This window comes from Centroberyx affinis, unplaced genomic scaffold, assembly GCF_046629955.1.
Source record: "Centroberyx affinis isolate AG114_WGS23_722 - 3 ecotype Tasmania unplaced genomic scaffold, CSIRO-AGI_Caff_v1 ptg001190l_1, whole genome shotgun sequence".
NCBI lineage: Eukaryota > Metazoa > Chordata > Actinopteri > Beryciformes > Berycidae > Centroberyx > Centroberyx affinis.
The window spans coordinates 136081-159150 of record NW_027279714.1 but is presented as its reverse complement, the minus strand read 5'-3'; the positions used below and the strand labels follow the sequence as shown (position 1 = coordinate 159150).

At 41.9% G+C, this 23070-nt stretch overlaps 1 protein-coding gene across 1 annotated transcript in view; it reads left to right on the top strand.

The window, feature by feature from the left end:
• Window positions 1-23015, top strand: part of LOC139648297 (ATP-binding cassette sub-family C member 4-like) — a 33520-nt gene extending 10505 nt beyond the window's left edge. Inside the window, exons 8-31 of the mRNA XM_071524372.1 lie at window positions 1346-1595; window positions 3944-4051; window positions 4673-4762; window positions 4951-5142; window positions 8440-8534; window positions 8843-8929; window positions 10207-10303; window positions 10626-10820; window positions 11982-12119; window positions 13861-13898; window positions 14024-14127; window positions 14245-14391; window positions 15109-15188; window positions 15780-15930; window positions 16113-16232; window positions 16416-16526; window positions 16862-16962; window positions 17638-17829; window positions 17941-18096; window positions 19177-19266; window positions 19409-19581; window positions 19886-19991; window positions 21268-21402; window positions 21633-23015. Coding sequence (XP_071380473.1) covers window positions 1346-1595; window positions 3944-4051; window positions 4673-4762; window positions 4951-5142; window positions 8440-8534; window positions 8843-8929; window positions 10207-10303; window positions 10626-10820; window positions 11982-12119; window positions 13861-13898; window positions 14024-14127; window positions 14245-14391; window positions 15109-15188; window positions 15780-15930; window positions 16113-16232; window positions 16416-16526; window positions 16862-16962; window positions 17638-17829; window positions 17941-18096; window positions 19177-19266; window positions 19409-19581; window positions 19886-19991; window positions 21268-21402; window positions 21633-21713 — 3037 coding nt within the window. The 3' untranslated portion in view covers window positions 21714-23015. The remainder of the gene's footprint in view (window positions 1-1345; window positions 1596-3943; window positions 4052-4672; window positions 4763-4950; window positions 5143-8439; window positions 8535-8842; window positions 8930-10206; window positions 10304-10625; window positions 10821-11981; window positions 12120-13860; window positions 13899-14023; window positions 14128-14244; window positions 14392-15108; window positions 15189-15779; window positions 15931-16112; window positions 16233-16415; window positions 16527-16861; window positions 16963-17637; window positions 17830-17940; window positions 18097-19176; window positions 19267-19408; window positions 19582-19885; window positions 19992-21267; window positions 21403-21632) is intronic.
• Window positions 23016-23070: the final 55 nt, after the last annotated feature.

The window sequence follows — 23070 nt, the reverse complement described above, 5'->3', positions numbered from 1 at the left end:
ACAACCAAAACACGGCTTGCTGAAGAAGATTGTGGTTGTTTTTTGGTTTCATTTACTGAATTAATATCAGAACCACAATCATTTAAATCACTGAGCACAAATGTAAAACTGGTGCAGAGACATATTGACAACTTCTACAGTTTGATAGTACATACTGATACACATGGTGCGTCAACATCAGGACCTCATATGCAGTGCAAAGGGGCCATGTAAGACATACCATGTATGATGTATGCTGTACATATCGCTCTACATGTATATATTCAGCAGTCTATAGCTGTGTCCGTTTGTGCAGTATGGCCTACAGTATGATTTCTGTAGAAGAAAGTGTAGTTAGTGACATTACAACAGTCCAAAAAATCATGATAATCTGGTTGTAAGGCACAACACTGGAATGCCTTTGACATATTCATCAGAACGGCATGCTTTGACTGTTTTGAATTCTTCCCTCGGCGTGCAGCAGGGCCACTGCTGCCCTTCTCCGTTTGAAATGACACATATTAGCATGAACCCACGGGCTATGGAAAACACAGGGGCAGGCAGATGCTCATGAGTAGACAGGTGCAGGCTTAGGTAAACTTTCAATACCATTGTGTGTTTGTTTTAGCCCCTAACACTTTGTCAATATTATTGTCATGCTTGGTGTCATCCGGAGGCACAAATGTCTGACAGCGATACATTGCTCTGGAAACAGACAGGGAGCATAAGAACCCAAAACCAGAAAATTATTAAGTGTTTCCTCGAGTCTTACCTTTATCTAAGATAGAGTTGACAAAAGAAAAGAAGGAAAAGCCAAAATACACACATGGAAATTTCCCCTGCCTTCACTGTGGTAAAATTGAATAGGATATAAGAGTGGCAAAGCAGCTTGTCCAAAGACGCAATTCTGGTGGAGAAGCAGAGATGTAGCAGGTTAAGGATTGAATATGCCATTCAATCTTTAACCTGCTACATCTCTGCATCTCCACCAGAATTGCGTCTTTGCACAAGCTGCTTGGGTGTGATAAGATGGGTGCAAAAACACAGCCAACATGAGTGGAACAGTGTTTGTTCAAGATTTTAATGTCTCAAAACGTTTAGTGTTGGAATACATGGAAATGTCTGGAGCTTTTCTGCGGTTCTTTGTGTAGCATCATATCAGTCATTCAATTAATCAAACCATCTGTCTTTTATATAGCACATTTCGTATCATTCAAGGTACTTCAGAGTTATTAAAAAGTTTAAGGATGAAATGGGCCATGAGATATACAGTTAATATACAGTTATACACTGCTGGAAAGCAAGAGATATAAAATTACTTAAGAGAAATATAAATCCTAATCTCTGGCGCTCTGTGTCTCATTAGGAAGGAGATCTCCATGATCATGAAGAGCTCCTACCTACGGGGCCTCAACATGGCCTCCTTCTTCTCAGCCAGCAAGATCATCGTCTTCATCACCTTCACCCTCTACGTGCTCCTGGGAAACACTCTGACGGCCAGCCGTGTGTTTGTGACGGTGTCGCTGTACACCGCCGTGCGACTGACCGTCACCCTCTTCTTCCCCGCCGCCATCGAGAAGCTGTTTGAGTGCCGTGTCAGCGTCCGCAGGATTAAGGTACGGAGGCGGCTCGTGACTCGGAAAATTCAACACAGAAGTTTCCAGCGTTAACTTGTACCTTGTTTTTTAAGCTTCAAAGGCGGAGGTGTCACTGTCAGAGGTTTTGTTTTGTAAGTCTCAAACTGCTGTCATCAGGAGTGTAATTGCATACTGTATGTTCACACAATTAGCTGTTGGCACACATTCATGATTTACCTGATCTGCTAAATGGAGACAAATATTTACTCAGAGAATCCAATCAAACAAGACCAGCTCTGAGTTTCCTACATTTTATTTGTGTTATCAAGTCTTTCAAATTCACTAGCATTGGCTTGAGACTGGTAGAGACTACATGTACATGCAGCCTCTTGAAAAAAAAATTATGTTAACTGTTTGCATCCTCAAGCGTGCACATGGACACAGTGCTCTCTTCATCTTTTTCTTGTATTGCAAGTCTGCTGTTGTGGAATTTAATCAAAATGACACTTATAATTATAGTCAAATTTATTCAAAGGGAAAAATCACAGTGGAATGCGAATTACAACACATAAGCTGTTGCTGATCCTGTTATAGTTATGTGTGCACACAGGAGAGGAGAATAGTTTCTCTCCCTGTACTGTCTTTAGCAAGGTCTTTTTATACACACAGGGTGGTGATACAGTCATCATGAGAGAAAAGACAAGGCTTAGAAGTCCAAAACAAAGGTCACCAGTGTGATCTAGGGAAATCAATCAAAAGGAAAAGCAATCAAGGGAAAAACAAAGGGTATTCTTTTTCAATCTAACAAAGTTTAGCAATATCTTCAACACTGCAAACCGCTATAAATTGGTCTGCGGTCACTACCTTTGCACAGAAGCATCTGACATCTGACTGCAAACAGGGCAAATGTTGCATCCAACAGGACGACTAATGTCTAAATTGTGCAATGCTTCAAGTACCTAACCTCCATCGTGTAAACCAAATATTTACTCATAACCAAACACTCATCTGTTTTTACCGAACTCTATCGCTGCAGGCAGCTTGTCGCCTGGAGTGTGGATGAAAAGCATGCGTCAGGGCTTCATATTAAAACCTTTATCTGATTCAAGGCAACCAATTTATTAGTTTTTAGTCAAAGGCTTACCCCAGCTCTTTAAACAGGGTTGAATTTTCAATCAGACTGTGATTAGTTTGGTCATTCTAACTTAATTAATTATTTGGCTTTGTGTAAACATAGTTACAGAAAACCTTTTGAGTATACAGACGTACACACACGTGTACACACATTGATATATAACCTGCATGTTTCTAAACATCAAATTCCATTTCTCATGTTTCCTCATTTGTGAAAGGTAACAGAAAACATCCTTTCTGTGTCTGTGATCACATTGGAGAGCTAAATCCACGTATTACTCTACAAGTGACAATTTAAGTAAGAGAGCATTGATTATGCCTCTTGTTTCCATTTTAGTGTGTGCACTTTTGTAGCACTACAACTTGTTCACTTGACCTTTATGCTTTAAGTGGATGTTGTTGTGTTTTGTTTTTTACTGTACGGAGGACTGTGGCTTTAGCCCCCTGAGACAAGCATGTCTGCGCTCAGAGCTTTTAATTAGACCGGCATCTGAGAAATTACTTTTGTTATATACAGTATATATTTTTTAGATACTTATGGACATGCACATGTTTGAAATGCATATCTATCTATGCAATCAAATGGTAAAGACAGTAAGGGGGATGAAAGGGTCATTAAAAGGAAAAAAAGAAAGACTTCCGTGCTCGGCTGTACTCTGATCTCTCACTGAGATCAGAGTACAAGTCGCTAAGCTCTGCTCAGTTCATTCAACATGTTTCCATGGCTGCCGCGCTCACATGGCTTCATGTTGAAATGATGGGAATGTCATGGCTCTGCCAAGGCACCACCTTCCCCCCCTTGTCTTTGTCTCATAAGGTTGTGCAATAATTTTACATTAGTAGCACATGTCACCTTCTAAAGTGCAGGTGATGTCTTTACAAGCTGTTTCAAGTTTAATTTTAGACCTGCCGACCTGGCAGTTGTGTGCGATGACGGTGTGAAATTACCGCTCAGCCTGATCACTCGCCCTACCGGTGCAATCAGCATATGACTCATTTAAAATGTAACTAGATTTATATTGTGTGCCTGTTGCATAATGTTGTTGAGAGGATGGTGAATGTGACTCATTATTATATGATTTATCTTATGATGTCACTATAAGTTACGTAATGATATGCCGATTAGTGACAAGGTAAGTGGTTGGTGGTTATATACATATGTTTTTGGATAATAACCCTTTGAACTCAGTAGTAATTCTATTCTATTGTATTCTATTGTATTCTATTCTATTCTATCCATATTTACAACCCAGGAGTTCTTGCTGCTGGATGAGATCACGAAAAACAGCGCTGTACTGCCGCAGGAGGAGAGGACGGAGGCCTCTGTGGAAATCCAAGACCTGATCTGCTACTGGGACAAGGTCAGATACTGGCTGGGTACACACTCATCTCTCGTGCACATTTTTTGATCATCGGTGAACCCACTCCAAACATCTGTTTTCTGTTTTTGTTAGCTTACTTTGATGTTTTCCATATTGACTTTTACATATTTTGCAGTCTTTGTTGACAGTACAACTGACAACTGTAAAACGGTTAATAACTTGTAATGTTAAAACAAGCATTGAGACTTGTAGCACTGCTAACGAGTAGCCGTAATACACAAATGCCACAAATCTAAAAATGTCTTCATAAAAGCCAGATGAATCTACTAAGATGTCGTGTGTGTGTGTGTGTGCAAAAAAACAACTCTCAAAAGTATGGGTTTCCATACATGGCAAACCCAGCATGTGAATAGTGGCATCATGCAAAACTACTTCACTGAACTTTAACTGAATTTTGCATGTTAACGGTGAACGTTGCTACTAAATAGAATACACACACCATGTTTATTGTCACAGTGAAATAAACTTCACTTTATTGCTGTTTCTTGCATCTTGCTGCGGTATACAGGGTTAATTTTCAATCTGTGTGGCTATAGGTGCATTATTTGTGGATTATATGTGTATCATATGCCTTCAATATTTCTTTTACACCCCCTGCAGAGTCTGGACGCTCCGTCTCTGCAGAACGTCTCTCTCACTGTGAAGTCGCGTCAACTCCTGGCTGTAATCGGACCAGTGGGGGCTGGAAAGGTCAGAGGTCACTCACTCTGTAACTTGTCTTGTCTTCTGGCCTGTTGGTTCGTTTTCAGAAGACAAGAAGGAGAATTATTGAGGCTGACACTGGTTAGGTGGCTGATGTGTGAATATTTACAAAGGAGAAAAGTATTGAACGTCAACATTTTTGTGAGATCTTTATCTTTGTCTACATGTCCCACCAGTCCTCCTTGCTGAGCTCCATCCTAGGAGAGCTGCCTCACGACAAGGGGGTGCTGAAGGTCAAAGGTCAGCTGACCTACGCTTCCCAGCAGCCCTGGGTTTTCCCTGGAACCATCCGCAGCAACATCCTGTTTGGCAAAGAGCTGAACCCCCAGAAGTACGAGAAGGTGCTCAGGGCCTGTGCCCTCAAGAGGGTGAGAGACACATCAGGATCAATTTGCTTGTATTCGCAGTATAACGGGTACAACAAGTACAACTGGTGTACAAGGAATTTGACACAGGCAATTGGTGCTGACACATTACAGTATGGTTACACATAGGGATGTCAATGGTTAACCGTTAATCGTTTAACCACCGAGAATATTTTTGACCGGTTACGCATGTCGGTATATAGGTTAATTTGCATACACACTCTGCTCAACTAGCAGTCTGAGCAGGGCTGCCAACTCTCACGCATTGAACGAGAGACTCATGCAATTGACACTTTTCACACGCTCTCACGCCACAAGTCCTTTTTCTCATGCAGTGAAAAACAAATTCATAACTGATAACATTGCAGCGTGAAAAAAGGACACTGACAGCAGGACAGACAAGACAGAGCAGCACAGCACAACAGCAGCACAGTGCAGCAGTGAGTTATTCAGACCATCAGGGGAAAGCGAGAAATATACACAAATCTATTATATTGTAATTTATTCCCATGCATGCTGCTCAGAGTAATCTCAGTCAGCGGCTCTTCTGTGTCTCTCCCTCTCCTCTCACGCCATGCGCACGCAGGCAGGAGTGAGTGAGTGAGAGTGAGTTACTATGGTTACAGGGACTCTCTGTGTCTCTGTCGCTCTGAAACTTTCTCGCGGTTCCCAATAATAGGTTTTTAGGTTAGTATGCCTATGCAAAATTATGAATGTAAGTACCTCAATGCTGAAATCTAGTAATATAACATAATATAAAAAGCTCATTGAGTCAATGGAGCGCCGGACTAAAAGGAAAGTGCCACTTTCTTGTATTTCACGTCATTAAGCGTTTTTTCTTAAAAATTAACCGGTTAGTTACCGGTTAATGGGTGTCGGCCTATCGAAAGCAAAATTAACCGAAACTGACATCCCTAGTTACACAATACAGGATTGACATGCTAGGTGTAGGAAAAAAATCAACATGACTTCAGATGTGCAGACAAGATGTACTCTATGAAAAGAGTCTGAACATTAACGCATAAATTCAAAGCTGAAGGACTGTTTCAGTGTATGACCACTAGCATAGTTGGTGACAGTAGTGAGGAGGGTACTGAGTGTCCGGTAGTGCATTCTGGTGTCCCAGAGGGTCCTAATCATGAGGCGGTTGAGCAGAACCGAACCAACTGGAGAATGCCGTGTGGTATTGAAGGTGTAAAGTAGCAAGGATCTGCCAGTGCTGTAAAGTCACAGATGTACTAGATAGCCTGAATAAATGACATTTATGTGATGTGTAGATTAAGACGGGATCATTGAGTCTGTCAGTCCAGGGTGGTGTGTGTGTGTGTTTGTGAGTACGGTTTGTGTGCAGTGTGTATGTGCATGGTAAGACCATGCTGGGGGGTACTGATGCACCAGAACTGTTTTAATAAGCAATAAGCAAGTAAACTAGCTGGTTTCACCTCTTTGCCATTTCCTTGCTCTGGCATTGTGGATCTTTAATGGAGGGCAGCAGGCAGCAGGCTGCCGCCTCAGCCGCACAAATGACACTCTGCAGTCTTGTCTTGAAGTGGGAGGAGGCAGAGTCATACCAGACTGTGATGGCTAATCTGAAGATGCTTTCAGTGATGGATTTGTAGAAATGGACCAGGATTGCTGGTCTGAGTAATGGTGGTGCATTGATGATGGTCCCCAGGAGTTTAATCTACTTTGCTGTGTTCACAATAGCGGCTTTGGTTATCAGAAGGAAATGGATCTGTGGGTTCTTGCAAGTCAAGGTTGTAGTTGGCACACGAAGGGCGCATTCACACCAAGCATGTTTGGAGCGGCTTGCTTGAACTCTGGGATGTTTCCTCCTTTACTTTGGTTCCTTTGGGCAGATGAGAACAATGCCATTCCAACTGGGGTGGCACCAAATAACCGCACTTCTGAAAATACGAAACACCATGTCTCGGTGTGGTGGTGTTGTGTTTGTTGTTGTTTGAGAACTTCATCGAACGAACAGGAAACGACCCCAAAATGTGTGATTTTGTGAACATAAGGAGACGGGTGTTGACGTCGGAAAGCCAGTAGTTACTAGCATAACCAAATGAACTGAGGGCAGCCTCAACTGATGCTTGTATTGAGCCATTTCTTAATGTGTTCTTAACTGGTATGAACACTAGAGAAGGTAAATTATGACAAAGAGCGCAGACAAGTCCATCTTAGCTAAAGTTATAGGGACTAGAATCGCTGCAGAATCTCTAACCTGGCGTGATGACAGATTCCCCAAACTCTGTCCAATAAACAAGCTACTTGTGAGTCCAAATGACTTTTGTTTACAATCCCTGGTTTACTTGTAATTTGGCAGTGTGGGCCTGATGGCAGTCCACCAATCTGACACACCTCTCAGTTGCACTTGTCATTGTCTTTTAATTGGGCCCATTTAAGGTGGTGTTGTCTGTGAACTTGAGCAGCTTGACCGAGGGGTCACTGAAGGTGTAGTCATTGGCGTAGGAGTGGAGGAGTTCAAACTGGCTGGACTTCTACACAGAGTTTACAACACAGGTGTAACTTGTCCTTGTATTTCGATTTAGCAAGTTTTATTGCCTGAATCATTTTTTTTTATTTCTGCACCATAACCCAGGTACACATTTTTAATGCAATCACATGATGATGACAGTCACATGACTAGCAGCTTTGAGTTCAAAATGGCAATGTGCTGACTCAGTGTGATAGAACATTTTCAGAATGCTTCCTTATTAGCAAAAACTGTAAAGCTAATTAGATCAGGCATGTTGGATTCACACTGCCATTTCTTCTCTTGGTGAAAGACGATCACACCTGACAGTCTGACTCTCCACCTCTGCTAGACATTCTGATCTTAGAATTTTTCACACTATGTCTTTATTATTCGGAGCCTTGTGTTGCTCTGTACAGTGGTAGCCTATTTTGAAGTCATATAATACATCTTTATCTTCTCTTTTCTTGTTGGTACTGCAGAAATTTGCAGGAATTATGCAGACATGTCCAAAACTTGTGTCACTCAAATTGCTGGCTGCCAGACTATTTCTTTGACCGTCAGACTGCTGAAAAGGGAACACTACATATTCAATACATTTAATACAGTACATTTTCTAAACAATTCCCTTTGGGGCAGTGCAGCAGTGTCTGTACATTATCCAGTATTAACATGTGCATGATTGTGAGTAGAAAGACTAAAGATTTGACTAGGAAGATTTGTGTACCTTTTATCAGTCTTGCATGTTTACTGTGATCTCTCTTGTGTTGGTTCTTGCTGTGAGTTGTACAGTATTTATACTCAGTTGTCTGTGTATGCAGGACATAGAGCTGCTCCCAGACGGAGACCTGACGCTGATCGGGGACAGAGGAGCCACACTGAGCGGGGGGCAGAAAGCTCGTGTCAACCTGGCCAGGTAACACGACAGTCAGAATTAGAACTGTTTGTTTTAATCTACAGTAACATATGGGTGGGGTTTACTGCTTTGGGACATTTCAGATGATTGTTTTGACTCTCTGCCACACATTATATTGTTGAAAATGGCTAACTCCACCCATCTGGAATTTACTTATCAAAACACACACTTAAGAATAACTTGCTTTTTTTTTGTTGCTCTATTTGATCCAGGTCTAGTAAGATATACTCTGGCTAAGAACTTCCACATGGATTAGTATCTAAGTACTGTTGGTAGACACTGAAAAAAATGTGTGTGTGTGTTGTCAGAGCTGTGTACCAGGACGCCGACATCTACCTCCTGGACGACCCTTTAAGTGCTGTGGATGCTGAGGTTGGGAGACACCTCTTTGAACAGTGAGTGACTAAAGGTTACAGAACGAGCCTCAGGCACCGCCATAGAGATATTCAATACTGTAGAACAACTCGCACTCAATTAAAGCTTTTGTTCTTGTGTTTTTATGAGACAGTTGGGTGACCTTTTCAGCAAAAACAGTTCTTCCCAATATGTGGCCCATCCACTTTGCCAAGTTTGATCCTGTACTTGAACTCAATCAGTCCCCCTCTGTAGTTCTTGATTGTGTGTTCAAATCACAGCACCTGCTTGGGCGCCATCCCAACTTGAATTTACCTAACCGTCCCACTGAGCGATCATAAATCAAGCCAGTCAAGTGAAAATGATTGATAAAGCACTTCAATCAAAATGAGTGAGTCACAAAGGGCTTAATAGAGAAATAAAGGACTATACTAATACAGACCGACAAATACACATTTTAAGATGGGAGGCCACAAACTTGTGCATGTATGTTTTTGTGTACACAATGCATGTAGATATGAAAGCACCAGGTTTGTCTCCCGTCTCACACTCCTAAACCACAACGTTGGGGGATTTATTTCACCCACCAAACCGGAAAATACTGGAGTGTTCTGCTCACCACCCAGTGGAAGTCTGCTTCAAAGCTGGAGCGGAAAGTGTTCGGCATCAGATCAAAGCAGTAGAAAAGCCTTGTAAAAGCGGACTGGGAATGTGTCTGCATCGTTTCATAACATGACCCTTCTCCTCCCATTTTAACTTATTGCTGCAACAAACAGCGCCAGCTTGTAATTAGATTTGCTCTGCAACAAAATTAAATATCAGTAAGAACACTGGTAAAATAAACTGTGTCAAGTATGTCAAGGCCAGACGGGTCAAGTCCAGACCCTCAATAAGGCATTTACCTAGCAAGATCAAGAAAAAATCACAGGGAAATGAAGTGTTATTGTACTTAATTATAGCCATGTTGGGAAGGCTAGAAGTCAGACAGGAAGAGGAGTGGCGCTGCAACTGTCAGGCAGACAATGGAAACAGAGTCCTAATCTTCCTCTTACATAATACACTCCCAGACCTCTATGCAATAATAGTGATAAGGAATGGGGAAGGCACACACAGATTTAGTAAAACTTGTTTGCACAAGCTTTGGGTTTGGTATTTAGGATTTAGTTTCTGTCTGTATACACTGCACATTTTAATGTAAATATTTAATGTAAACATACAAGGGATTGGCTGCTCTGGCACGGAGATGTTCTGTGTAATCTCTTTTAATTAGGTTTGTGTTGGTGCTGAAACTTGACCTGATCGCATGTCTTTGTGTCAGGTGTATCTGCGGCCTGCTGAAGAACAAGCCTCGTATCCTGGTCACCCACCAGCTGCAGTACCTGAAGGCAGCCGACCAGATTCTGGTCCTGAAGGAGGTTGGTGCCTCTGCAGAGTGAAACATCCTCTACATACGCTACCTTTTACCTTACTGTATGTCCAGTGTGTACACTCTTAAAAAGGATGTGTCTGTTTGAACGGCACATAGTTGTTTTACTTTATAACACAATGTATTTTGATAGCAGTATCAGCAGTTGCTGTTAACATACGTTTCATACATATTCCTAAACCATAAACACATCTCAAAATCTCGTGCATACATGGTCAGATAGTGTTTAGGTGTTAGTAGTGGTATGTAAACACAGACATAGATGTGCAGGGTATCTTAAGTGTATATGTGTGTGTGTGTGTGTGTGTTAGGGTCACATGGTGGCACGCGGGACCTATACTGAGCTGCAGCACTCTGGAGTGGACTTCACCTCCCTGCTGCAGGAGGAGGAGGAGCAGCAGGCACCTCACGACATCTCCATTCGTACCCGGACTCTGTCAGAGAACTCTGTGCTTTCCCACACTTCCTCTGTGCACTCGGTCAAAGACGGAGGCGACCAGCTACCGGTGTGTACAGCATCTGTCCTCTCCCTCTCTGTCTTTGCCTCTGTCCCTCAGACTGCAAGTCTATACCAGAAGTGAGTCACAGATACTTGTAGAGCCGAGACCTGTTGCAACTGAGATGCATTTTGACTAGCAGGGTCTTTGTTTAGAATTAAACTGTGCTGCCTCATTTCTCCAGAAGAGGGCAGTGCTTGCCAGTCTGTAATGAACACTAGTGGTACTAAGTAAAAGTGTCTTAGAACAACCTTATTGGAGGAATGTCACGCTGATGGCATGCCAATATGCTATATCTATATCCATATCCTATATACATGCTATATCCTACTTTACTCCTTTTGCTCCTCAATGGGTTGGCCAATCAATCTGAAACTGCAGGGACTGACTAAGCAGATTTTTCCATTTTCCAAAATGTACGCTGTTTATGCGCATTTTTGGCAAGTCTGTTGTGGCACGTGCATCCCCAGGTATGGACTAGTTATGATAATTTTTAATAATACCAGTGTTTTTTTTTAAGTTTGTGCCAATCGTCTAGTTTGCCATGTCCTCTCCATTCTTCCTGGTTTGTCTGCACAGTCAGTGTAGTTGGAGATATCAGCGCTCGTTTTCCTCCTTCAGAAGCCGTTTCCTACCAATTTAAATTGGGCCTTAAATTGTTTTTGTAAAAGTTTCTCTGTTGTATCGTTATTTCGTTGTACCCAAGTTGAGTGTTTTCATGTGGACAAAACTTTTCACTAATCGCTGACATCCTTTGTTATTAAGTTACATTACTGCTTACTGCTGCTGTACTACTCAGTCACCTGACACCCACAGGAAGAAATGGAAGTCTCTGCCAGGAAATAATCCCTCCAAACATGTTGCCTTACAAACTTTGTTGTCGCAGGCTAGGTTTGACACCATGAAGTTTGTATTTTATAACGACGGAAAACGAGTAGATGTTATTTGTTAATTGTTATCTTATTACAAACAGCATGCATTGCAAAATGATTGGAGGAAAAACTAGACATAGACAGTAATGAATGGGCTATAACTCTATCTAAATAACTCTAAATGAAACCGGTATTCTCCTTTCTAAAAGAGGCTTTTAATTGTTTTTTGTGATAAATGAAAGCTGTGCACAGTGATCACAGTGCCTGACCTTAACTCACCCTGGTCTGCTCCATCCAGGCAGAGCCGGTGCAGACGGTAGTGGAAGAGAGTCGAGCGGAGGGGACCATCGGGCCGCGCCTGTACGTCAAATACCTGAGAGCTGGAGCCAGCATTGTGGTGCTGCTAGTTGTGATATTGGTCAACCTGCTGGCTCAGGTAAGCTTACGGCACAGCACTGTTTCCCCACTCACCACCACTGGCAGTCCCAATAAGTGCTTGTTCTTATGGGTAATGCACAGTAGAGCACAAGGTTAAGTAAAGGGATAAGATGTTGGTTTAACCAGTGGCTCCCAAAGTGGGGTCTGGGGGCCTTATGGGGTCCTTGAGGGGGTTTCAAGGGTCCTCAGCAGAATGAGGAATAGTTTAATTTCACTATTATTTCAACTGCTGCATTTTAGCAGAATGTATAAGGATGGCTATTTTGATTATAAGTTTCACTGTCCTCTCCCCACCTATAGTATACAGGTATGCAATTCATTATTAAACCATGAGTAAATGCAAAAATCTTTGGGACCGAATCTAATCAATTGGAGGTCTGTGTTTTAATGAGAGTCTACCTGTGGGTCATGGGCATGAAAAAGTTATGGAGCCCCTGTGTTAAAAAATTTGCATGGACAGCGCTGAGGTGAGAGTGTTTCATCAGAAATGAACAGTGTCATTTTTAAAACTACCACTTCACTGGAAAAATTGCTAAACATTGCTGACCTGGACATTTTTAGCAACCTGAAACCACATTTGTTCAAGCCATTGATTCAATAGTAGTATGTGGCTGAAACTGAATGTTCAGATGTTGTGAGCACATTAATTTAGAGCAGTTGTCAGTTGCATCATCGATGTACAGTTATGTTGTAAATTGAACGAAATAATGGTCGCCCCCTCCAGAATCAAAAATTGTCCCAGGCTATAGCAGAATTAAGCAATATGTGCATTATGGTGCAGTATTGTAATAGATGGTGTTAGACTAGGGATGCACCGATATGGAAATTTTGGGCCGATACGATAGCTGATTTTTCAAACGCCACAATCGGCCGATACCAATAGCCTGCCGATATTTTGTTTCGTGTTGACCCATTTGTGCCCTGCCAAAATAATCTATATTCTGCCCTTCATTATACTTTACAATGAATATAGATTTAAGGATCATCTTTTATTGTAATAACTTTCACATAACCAAAAATGCCCTTTTTGAAATTGAACTAAATAAATAGAAAGCAAATGAACATATAGATTTAAGGAACATCTTTTATTGTAACATTCTTTCACATAACCAAAAATGCCTTTTTTCATTAAAATAAACAAATAACATTGTTACCTCACGCTGATAGGCTGTCCTTCCATTCAAACTTGAACGTCTTTGGAACAGATTAGTGACGCAATATATGTTAATGAGTATCGGCCACTGCCATCGGTGGATTTAGTCGTATCGGCCGATGAGCCGATTGTAGTCAACAATGCAAAAATTGCATTGCACTGCATTGCAAAAATTTCCGATATTCAACCGATATATCTGTGCATCACTATGTTAGACCTTATTCAAGGCTGTAGAATTGGTTCTTGGCCTCTCACAATGTGCAGCTGCCTGTTACATAATTCAATTGCAACAGCAGCAACAGTTAGGAATGAGCTTTGGGTGAGGAAGCTCCATCCGGCATGCTGAGCCCTGTTCATTCCTCTGTCAGCAGGATGAGTTTCAGCTGATATGACTTCCTATGGAAAAGCAGCAGGAGGAAACCTCAGAATATAGAAACTTGATATTATCTTGCTCCACCGACCCTCAGGGCTTGAGTGAAAGTGTGACAGAGGAGACAGAAATGTGCCTGGACTTGAGTTTTTGATGTTTGCAATGTTACGCATGAAGGGATTACATACACTTACATGCCTGTTTCTTTGTATGTAGTCGGCATATGTTCTTCAGGACTGGTGGCTGGCTTACTGGTAAGAATGAAATTAAGTTTTACAGATTCACTTTAATCTCCTGTATTATTATTTTGTTCACAGATCACCACTTTTGCATTGATAACTACTTTTTTTTACACTAACATATTGATCATCATCATCAGGGCTGGAGAGCAAGATAAGCTGAGTGTGAATAGCACCATCATCCAAGATGGCCGCAACATCACCCAAGTACTGGACATAGATTTCTACCTGGGCATTTATGCAGGTAATCTGAAAAGAGACGGTGACATTATCTACTCTGCAACTGTTAACATGCCAACTGTATATATCTGTGATTTCAATAGCGTATAGGAGAATATTCTGCTGGTTGTTGTTTTTACAGGTTTGACTGCAGCCACCATCATTTTTGGCTTTGTTAGGAACTTTCTGCTGTTCAACGTTCTGGTGAAATGTGCACAGTCTCTCCACAACCGCATGTTCAACTCCATACTCCGCACACCTGTACGCTTCTTTGACATCAACCCAATCGGTAAGAAAAAGTTAAAGCACAAGCTCCAACAGCATGTTGTGAGTGACTTTGGTGTTACTTGGTATGCTACAAAAGAAAATCATGTTTACTCTGTTTACTTGCAAGCAGTAATCAAATTATTGATCTCCTCTGTTATGAGTCATTCTATTAAGAAGAATTATACATGTGTAGTGGAAAAAAGAATGTTCCATCAATTTCAATCGATGATTCAATCGTTAATTATTGAATACTTAAACTGAATCAGAAATTGCAGTTCTACTTCTCCTGTTATCTTTGTTTCTCTTATGTTGCTTTCTGGACGTTGTGCTGTAAGTATTGCTGAGAGGCATGAATGCTTGACGTTATCAAAGACAGTAGCTGTAAACAAATAAACACAGTGAAGTAATGTTGGAACTGTCAACTTCTGAGAACTCGTGAAAGTAGTATGAACGCTCCAGTCATGGGCTTTATCAAAGAATCATTTGTTTACATGTGAACAGTGACTACAGTATGTCTGGGGAAAAATACAGTACCAAGAAAGCTGTGATTTTTGAGGGAAAAAACAATTTTGATGCTGAAATCAGAAGATTCTCCAAGAAATATTTTTTTTTTAGCATTGGTTTAATTTTAATGTTTGTTTTTTTTAAATCATATTCTTTGAAATAATCACACAATCTAAGATAAAGTGGAACATCTTTCAGAACTTGACCCCCGTTTCTCTCTCTTGTTGTGCTCCAGGAAGAGTTTTAAACAGGTTTTCGAAGGACATCGGCCAGCTGGACTCCAACATGCCATGGACCTTTGTGGACTTCATTCAGGTGAGGGACAGGTCTCACACTGCTGGGACGGCAGCTAATAAGAGCTTCTACACAGAAACCCCCTGACCTCTTTGGAGCAAACTTGCCAATCCTCCTGATTTCCCAAGGACACTCACAATTTTCATGGCCCAGGGTCTCCCCGATTCTCTCGAATATATTTCGATTAAATCTGAAAATCTGCCCATATTACTACTACTATATATGTTAGAAATAGTAACACAAAAGATCTCAGCCCGATACCATCACTGCTGTTTCTGATGCAGTCTCTGTGGTTATGTGTTGGCAGTTCTCACTTCCAATTACTTCTGTCTTAAGTGAAAACACTGTTTGGCAGACTAGACTGCTTGTGTTTTGGCTGTGAGTCAATGAGAGTCTCACATTCAGACCAATACCTTTTTTTTTTCCTAGCTAACAAGCTGATGTTATCTGAACACAACATCAATCAGATGTGGCAAAATGATCAGTTCTCAGGCAAAAACAGCACAAAAATTTACCCTGTCTGTTCAGTTCTGTTGAGACAGCCAAGATGCACATTTAGAAACACAGTCAACTGAAATCCCTTATTAATATTTTTTTTTCCCCCCCGAACAGGTGTCCCTGCAGATTCTTGGGGTGATCGCTGTGGCGACATCGGTGATCCCCTGGATCCTCATCCCCGTGCTCCCCCTCCTCCTCCTCTTCCTCTTCCTCCGTCGCTACTTCCTGCAGACCTCCAGAGACATCAAACGCCTGGAGTCCACTAGTGAGTGTGTGCATGCTTTCATGCATGTGGGGATCTTTTTTTTAAAGCCGCAAGATAAAAGCCTCTGTAAATTAGGAAGGCAATATAAAACTGTTGAGATGAATGATAAAAGACTATATGGCCATTAAAAATATGGGAGGCTTTTCAACGTGTTTCACCCTCTTCTGTCCTCTCTCCTGTAGCTCGGAGTCCAGTCTTCTCCCACCTGTCTTCGTCTCTTCAGGGCCTGTGGACAATACGAGCCTTCAGAGCAGAAGAACGCTTCCAGAAAACCTTTGACGCCCATCAGGACCTGCACTCAGGTTCTGCTCAGTTTCAGTCGCAGCACTTCAGTCCATTATTTAGGTTGGACTTAAGAAATATAGGAATTTTTAGAAAACACCTAGGGGAAAGAAAGATGAAGCTTCTTCCAGATAGTTGATATGAAGCCGGTGTGAGCTGTGGTACTAGTTTTGGTGACGTGTTTCCCCCTGTCCCCCCTGCAGAGGCCTGGTTCCTGTTCCTGACCACCTCTCGCTGGTTCGCTGTCCGCCTCGATGGCATGTGCTCCATCTTTGTTAGCATCACCGCATTTGGCTGCCTGCTGCTCAGAGACCGTAAGGACACTTTTTGTATGCTTTTTTTCCAGTTAAAACATTGGCTTTGTTCAGTCATCAGTCAATCATCTGCAGTCAAAGTCAATCATCATCATCATCATCATAACTGTAAGCACTAATGGCTCCTGTCCTGCCACCAAAGAACTATATGTGCATGCCATAGAACATTTCTTTGCTTGTGGATAATAATTTGCTTTATTGAGAAGTGGGGAAAAATCTATTCCAAGGGCAGTGGATGTTGGAAGTGGAGTGCTGGTGAATTCTTGTTGAATTGGGCAAGTGAATGTTGTCTACCACAGTAAAAGCACTTAAATTCTTCATTTTGGTCCCGTTAGAGCTGGATGCTGGAGCCGTGGGCCTGGCTCTGTCCTACTCCATCACACTGATGGGCATGTTCCAGTGGGGCGTTAGGCAGAGTGCAGAGGTGGAGAACATGGTAAGATATTCATATCATCTCAGATTTTTGTCATCCAGGCCCCTAGCCTTTGGAACGCTCTGCCTGAAGAGTTTAGGCTGGAAAAGACAGCTTTTTAAATCACAATTAAGTTTTCCCAAAACGTATTTGTTTTTATATCCTTTATTCTCGTATTTGTTTTAAATGTCTGGCATTGTTAGTCTTGTTTTTAAACTTTTGTTTTATTGTCTGTAAAGTACTTTGTAACTCTATTTTGCAAAGTGCCACATAAATCTGCCCCTGCCAAAATGTTAAAGACAATGAAGTCATGCAACTGTATCGTAAAATTATGATAAAATAAAGTACTCATTATATACCACTCAAGATAAGATTAACAACCGGTTTTACATTATTCTACCTAAATACCAGATGAATGTCCCAGTAAATGATTCTTGGATGGACAGTTACACTGGATTACTGACAGCCTTGTTAAACCCCTTAAGGTAAAAATGTTCCTGTGAGGTTACATGTCAGACAGGCTGGAATGTGCAGCCAAAGGCACTGTTTTCTTTCAGAGAACTGCAACGATAAATGTTGGTCATGATCTTCCTGGCTACTTGCTTGGATGTGAAGCTAAACTAGTATGAAGATTGTGATCATAGGTGGCTGGGTAAGCCTCTATAAAAGAAGACATGCTGTATTTTCTTCTGTCTTCAGATGACCTCAGTGGAGAGAGTGGTGGAGTACACAGAGTTGGAGAGTGAAGCACCCTGGGAAACCCAGAAGCGTCCTCCTCCTGAATGGCCCAGCCAAGGCCTGGTGACCTTTGACCGGGTCAACTTCTCCTACAGCGCTGATGGGCCGCTGGTCCTGCACAACATGAAAGCCATGTTCCGACCCAAAGAGAAGGTCCGACATCTTGGTTTGCAGAGAGACAAGATCTGTTATTTGACAATATGTCAAAAATAAAGAAACTGTGACTTTTTACAGTCAAATCACTCTGTGTTTCTTGTTTGTCAGGTTGGCATTGTGGGCAGGACGGGTGCTGGGAAAAGCTCCCTGGTCTCTGCTCTCTTCCGCCTGGCAGAGCCACAGGGAAAGATCTACATCGACGGTGTTTTGACCTCAGAGATCGGCCTCCATGACCTGCGGCAGAAGATGTCCATCATTCCTCAGGTACTGATAAGCTGACCTGCAGTGTACATTATAACTGACCGCACAAGATCAGTGGTTCCTTGGCTTTTACAAATGCTGTATGTTTTAAGTGGAATACCGATCAGTTTTTGAATTCACCAGGACAACCCAGGACAGTTAATTCAGTATTTGTGAACACAATCAACTCTCCTGCAGCATCAAGCCAGTAGAACCAAAGCTTGTATCAGCGGGGGGGGGGACTGAATATGTAGACTCCAAAGAAATTGTGTTTGATAGTTAGTTTGATCTTTTCCACACAAATGGGTTTTGTCCTGTGGTGTTGTTGCTTAGTCCTGAAGCTAAATAAACACCCACATCCTCAGAATATCACACTGGGTACTGTACTTGTTTCAGGCTACAAAGAACAGCACAGACTGTTCATTAATACGAGCACGTAATTTGTGGTAAGCTGCGACCAACTTGGAGCTTTGAGAACGCGTGGTGGTCATGTCACATTTATTCTTCAGTCTGTGGCTTCAATCAGGAAACTGAACTCCTAAGGTTATTATATATATATTTATAGGCACAGAGCTGACAAGACAGTTAAACTAGGTTAACCCAGAGAAATAAAGGTAAAGGCCTAAAAACATCCAAGCGAACAACCACTGAGATTCCTTTAGTGCTATAGGGGCTTGGCATGTCTATGGTACTATAGTGAGTTTATACTGAGTAGGTATAATAGGCTGTATTGATTTTCTATTTCTTTGTGTATAGATGCACCCACAAGTCAAAATATTGCATTTCTACGCCTCACAAATGCTGGTTCAGCATTTATTATTTGTATTTGCATTAGCATTAAGTGCTGGTTCATCAGTATGAATGAAAATTGCCAATTTACATATTCTTAAATTTACTGGGGGAAAAATATAAGCCATCTGCCATCACCAGGATTCTACTGGGACTGAGTGTTTTAGCATATGCATAAAAGCTGTCACTTTGAAATCTTTGTTCTTTTTAGACTAGACTATTAATCGGCAGAGTAATTGGTTTAAATATCCACCTTTGGTAAACAGTTTGTCTTATTGAATAGTTTCCCACTGACCTCTCCCCCTCTGTTCCCAGGACCCGGTGCTGTTTACCGGCACCATGAGGAAGAACTTGGACCCTTTCGACCAACACACTGATGAAAACCTGTGGAACGCTCTGCAAGAGGCCAGTAACTAGCCCACATCCATACAGCACACACACATTACAAAGTGGACGCTCTCTGTGAGGCTGGTTAGAAGCACAGTGCACACATCCACTCACCAGGACTTCTAGATTAATGTTATGTGTCTTTCTTCCCCCGGTGCAGGTGCAGCTGAAGTCTGTGGTGGAGGAGCTGCCTGGTAAGATGGAGACGGTTCTGGCCGAGTCGGGCTCCAACTTCAGCGTGGGCCAGAGGCAGCTGGTGTGTCTGGCCAGAGCCATCCTGAGGAAGAACCGCATCCTCATCATCGATGAGGCCACGGCCAACGTGGACCCCAGGTACTGCAGACACAGACTGCACACACTCGCCAGCCACAGTGGCAGTTAGGGTAGAGGCAGAGAGCAATGAAATAGTATAGTAGTCTACCTTCAATTCTGTAACCTTTTTTTTTTTTTATCCCCAGTTCTGCCTCAGTTTTCTGGGCAGACAAAAAACATAATCATACACTCCATACATAAAACAGTGACCTATGCATGCACTTATACTTAGCCACCTTATGTCTGTAAAACTAGGACAGTCAAAGAACAAGATTGCAAATATGCATTTCCTGAATGTGTTCTTCCATGTCTCTGGCTCCTGCAGGACAGATGAGCTGATCCAGAAAACCATACGAGACAAGTTCAGAGAATGCACTGTGCTGACCATCGCTCACCGCCTTAACACCATCGTAGACAGCGACCGCATCCTGGTGAGTCCTCTCCTCCTGACAGATCTGAGAGAGCCCAGTTATTGAATTCCTTTGAGCAAGTTAAGTTTGCACTTTTGCTTTCAATTGATCTCTGAGTGCGCACCCGTGTTTGTCTTGTACATTCATCCATGTCACTGTAAACGATCGTACCATCTTCAACGACATTTTACTACTTAGTAAAACATGGTAAACTGTTGTGATAGCCCCACTCCATAATGAGAAAGCTGAAGCTAGAGGAGTGTTGACCTACTTTTGCATCAGGGCTGAAATCCAGTTCCCTGAAAGATTAGTAAGCTTTTATTAACACATTTTTGCTCAGCTAAGTTGGTAAGGGCAGGATTCAAAGTCCATATGGGTTAAGCCACAGACACTAAGCAGCTCAATACAACGAGAATGAAAGTTACAACTTGTAAGGTACAGCGGGTCGAGTTAGACTGCACAGCCTGTGAATATTTTCTGGTTTCTTTACTCTATGACAGTAAACTGAATATCTTAGGGTTGTGGACAATTTAAAACAAGACATTTGAGGACGTCATCTTGGGCTTTGGGAAACACTGATCGACATTTTTCACCATTTTCTGACATTTTATAGACCAAACAACTAATCGATTAATTGAGAAAATAATCGACAGATTCAGCGACAATGAAAATAATTGTTAGTTGCAGCCATAGCCTTCACACTGCCAAAGTCTGTGATTCCAGTCATCAGTTGTTCACATCTTGTGAGTCAACAACATAGCCTTGCAGGTCAGCTCTTTCAAACCATTTGGTTAATATTGGCTTAGATATTTTTGTGTCAGACACGGATGTTTGATAATGTGTGTGCAGCATAGGATATCACCAGCATGCATACCATGTTGCAGCAGTTAGGTGGATAGCTTCTATATTTAGGTTTGTCTGTAAGAAGGACCTTTTTGGGGGACAATGTTCGTAGACTTCCATTCGTTTGGATTCATTTACTTATATCTCAGGAAGTTACCTCTAGTGGTCAGTAGACGCCACTATCTCCTCTGTGACTAAAATCATTGAGAGGCCTAAACAGGTTGACCTCTTGGTTTTTGTTGTGTGATGTCAGCAGCTTAGCCTAGAAGTTGTGAATTATTGGAAATTAAGAAATGTGCAGTTGTGAATTAAATGCACTATGTGGAGGGAACTAAGTTTTGATTTGAAAACAATATGGCCATTTTGATTTGTTAGCCAATAAAGTAGTGCACAAAGTCCGGTCTCACAGTCAGAAGGTTATCGCTGAATACGGTTTCTATGATTTTGTGCCCAGGTTCTAGACGCAGGGCAAATCCATGCCTATGATGAGCCTTACACTCTGCTTCAAGATCCAGATGGCATCTTTTACAAGATGGTGCAGCAGACAGGCAAGCAGGAGGCAGCAGCTCTACTGGAAGCAGCCAAACGGGTAAAAACTCACTCAAAAACATTTGAACGCTAGAAGTTTCCTGAGAAAATGCGTGGGCTAGCTGTACAGTACCGGATAAGCCACAGTTCAAGGTGGTTGCTATGGTGTGTGTGTGTGTGGCTACAGCTAGCCCACTAATTATGTGTTTTTAGGGTAAACCATCCCCCATGCAATTAAACAAGTCGTTACCTGTGTGGAGAGTTGACAGGGATGATCCATCTTGTTTTCAGGCTTACGAGAGCAGAAGTCGTCCCAACGTGGCCAACGGACACGCAGAGGGCAGCCTGGTTATCTTCGAGACGGCTCTGTAACCTCGGGGGAGGCTCCGACTGACTGCTCTCCCACAAAGGCTCCAGTAAGTGCCTGGGCTCGTGTCGCGCCCCTCCAGCCCCTGTGGCGAACGCACAGAGAGGCTGTGCAGGACAGGATCCGGCCTCCGACGTAGCCCTGTGGCTCGGCCAAATTTTGTACGCACATGACGCTGTTGTCGTTTCCTCCAAGCTAAGAGAGTTTGGAAAGCACTGTAGTGAGAACTAAGTGTTCACCTAGATTTCTATTTATTTTCTATACTTAATATTTATCATACAGGCAACCTTTTATAGCAAGTTGTTGCACAATATAGAAATATTACCAGAGAGCTGACAGTTGATTGTTAAATGCCTTGACCGAATTGTCTAGACATGTTTCTTTTTTTTTTTTAAATGGCCAGCACAACCTATAGAATACTAAATGCAGTTGTCACCTGATGTTTGATTGAAAGTAAGACTATTTACTGCTAGTGCCTTATTTCACATTATGCACCAATTGTACAATCTGTTAATTTAATCAATATGTGGTGTTTGTGCTTTACTGTATCTTTATCCACAATTACTGTTTGACTATCCTTCAGTTTATTATGGAAAAACATCATGTTGGTTTTAAACACACCAGATTGTTCTGCTTTGAGTACAGAACAAAGTCTTTGTTTTTCAGTGAGACATTTTGCATGTTAGAAACTATTACCAAATATAACTACTTTGCAATACAGGGTTTTGCAATCTCAGAAAATTCTGTTTTGTCTTGTGTTTTGATTGCCTTGAAATCTGCCCATCCTCTGTGCAAAAGAGTCTGCCTTGAGTTGTGTCTGTTCCAAGCCTTTAGGAACAGTATAAAAAGGGAGATTTTGCTGCTTGAACTACTTTTTTTTTGCCTCAACACACTTCCTCCGCCTTACTCTCACTGCCAATAATTGGCTGCAATCAAACTGTCCAAAAGCTTTTCCATGATCTCACTAAAGGACGGTCTTTGGGACGCCAAGAGAGTTTAAAGGGAGGGAGAACAGGTGGCAATCTGAACACAGCTACTCCATAGGTGGGTTTACTTGAATGACATGCATTTCTGTTTCACTAGTGTTCAATCCTTTTGATACTTGCTGTTTTTAGTGTTTTAATGTTCAGACGTTATAATACTGTCTTTATTTTTCACTTTAACTGAAACATGCACCATTGAAATTTGTAATAAAAAGAGATTCCTGTATACTGTGCATCAAAAATGCCATGTTATTTTCCTGCTGTTCCAACGGAAAATGTGTAGATTTTTGTTCTGTCAAGTGCTGTATAAACATCTACAGCTAAAATCTTTCTTCAGTGATGTTATTTGGCTTGGATATGTATATATGTATGTATACAG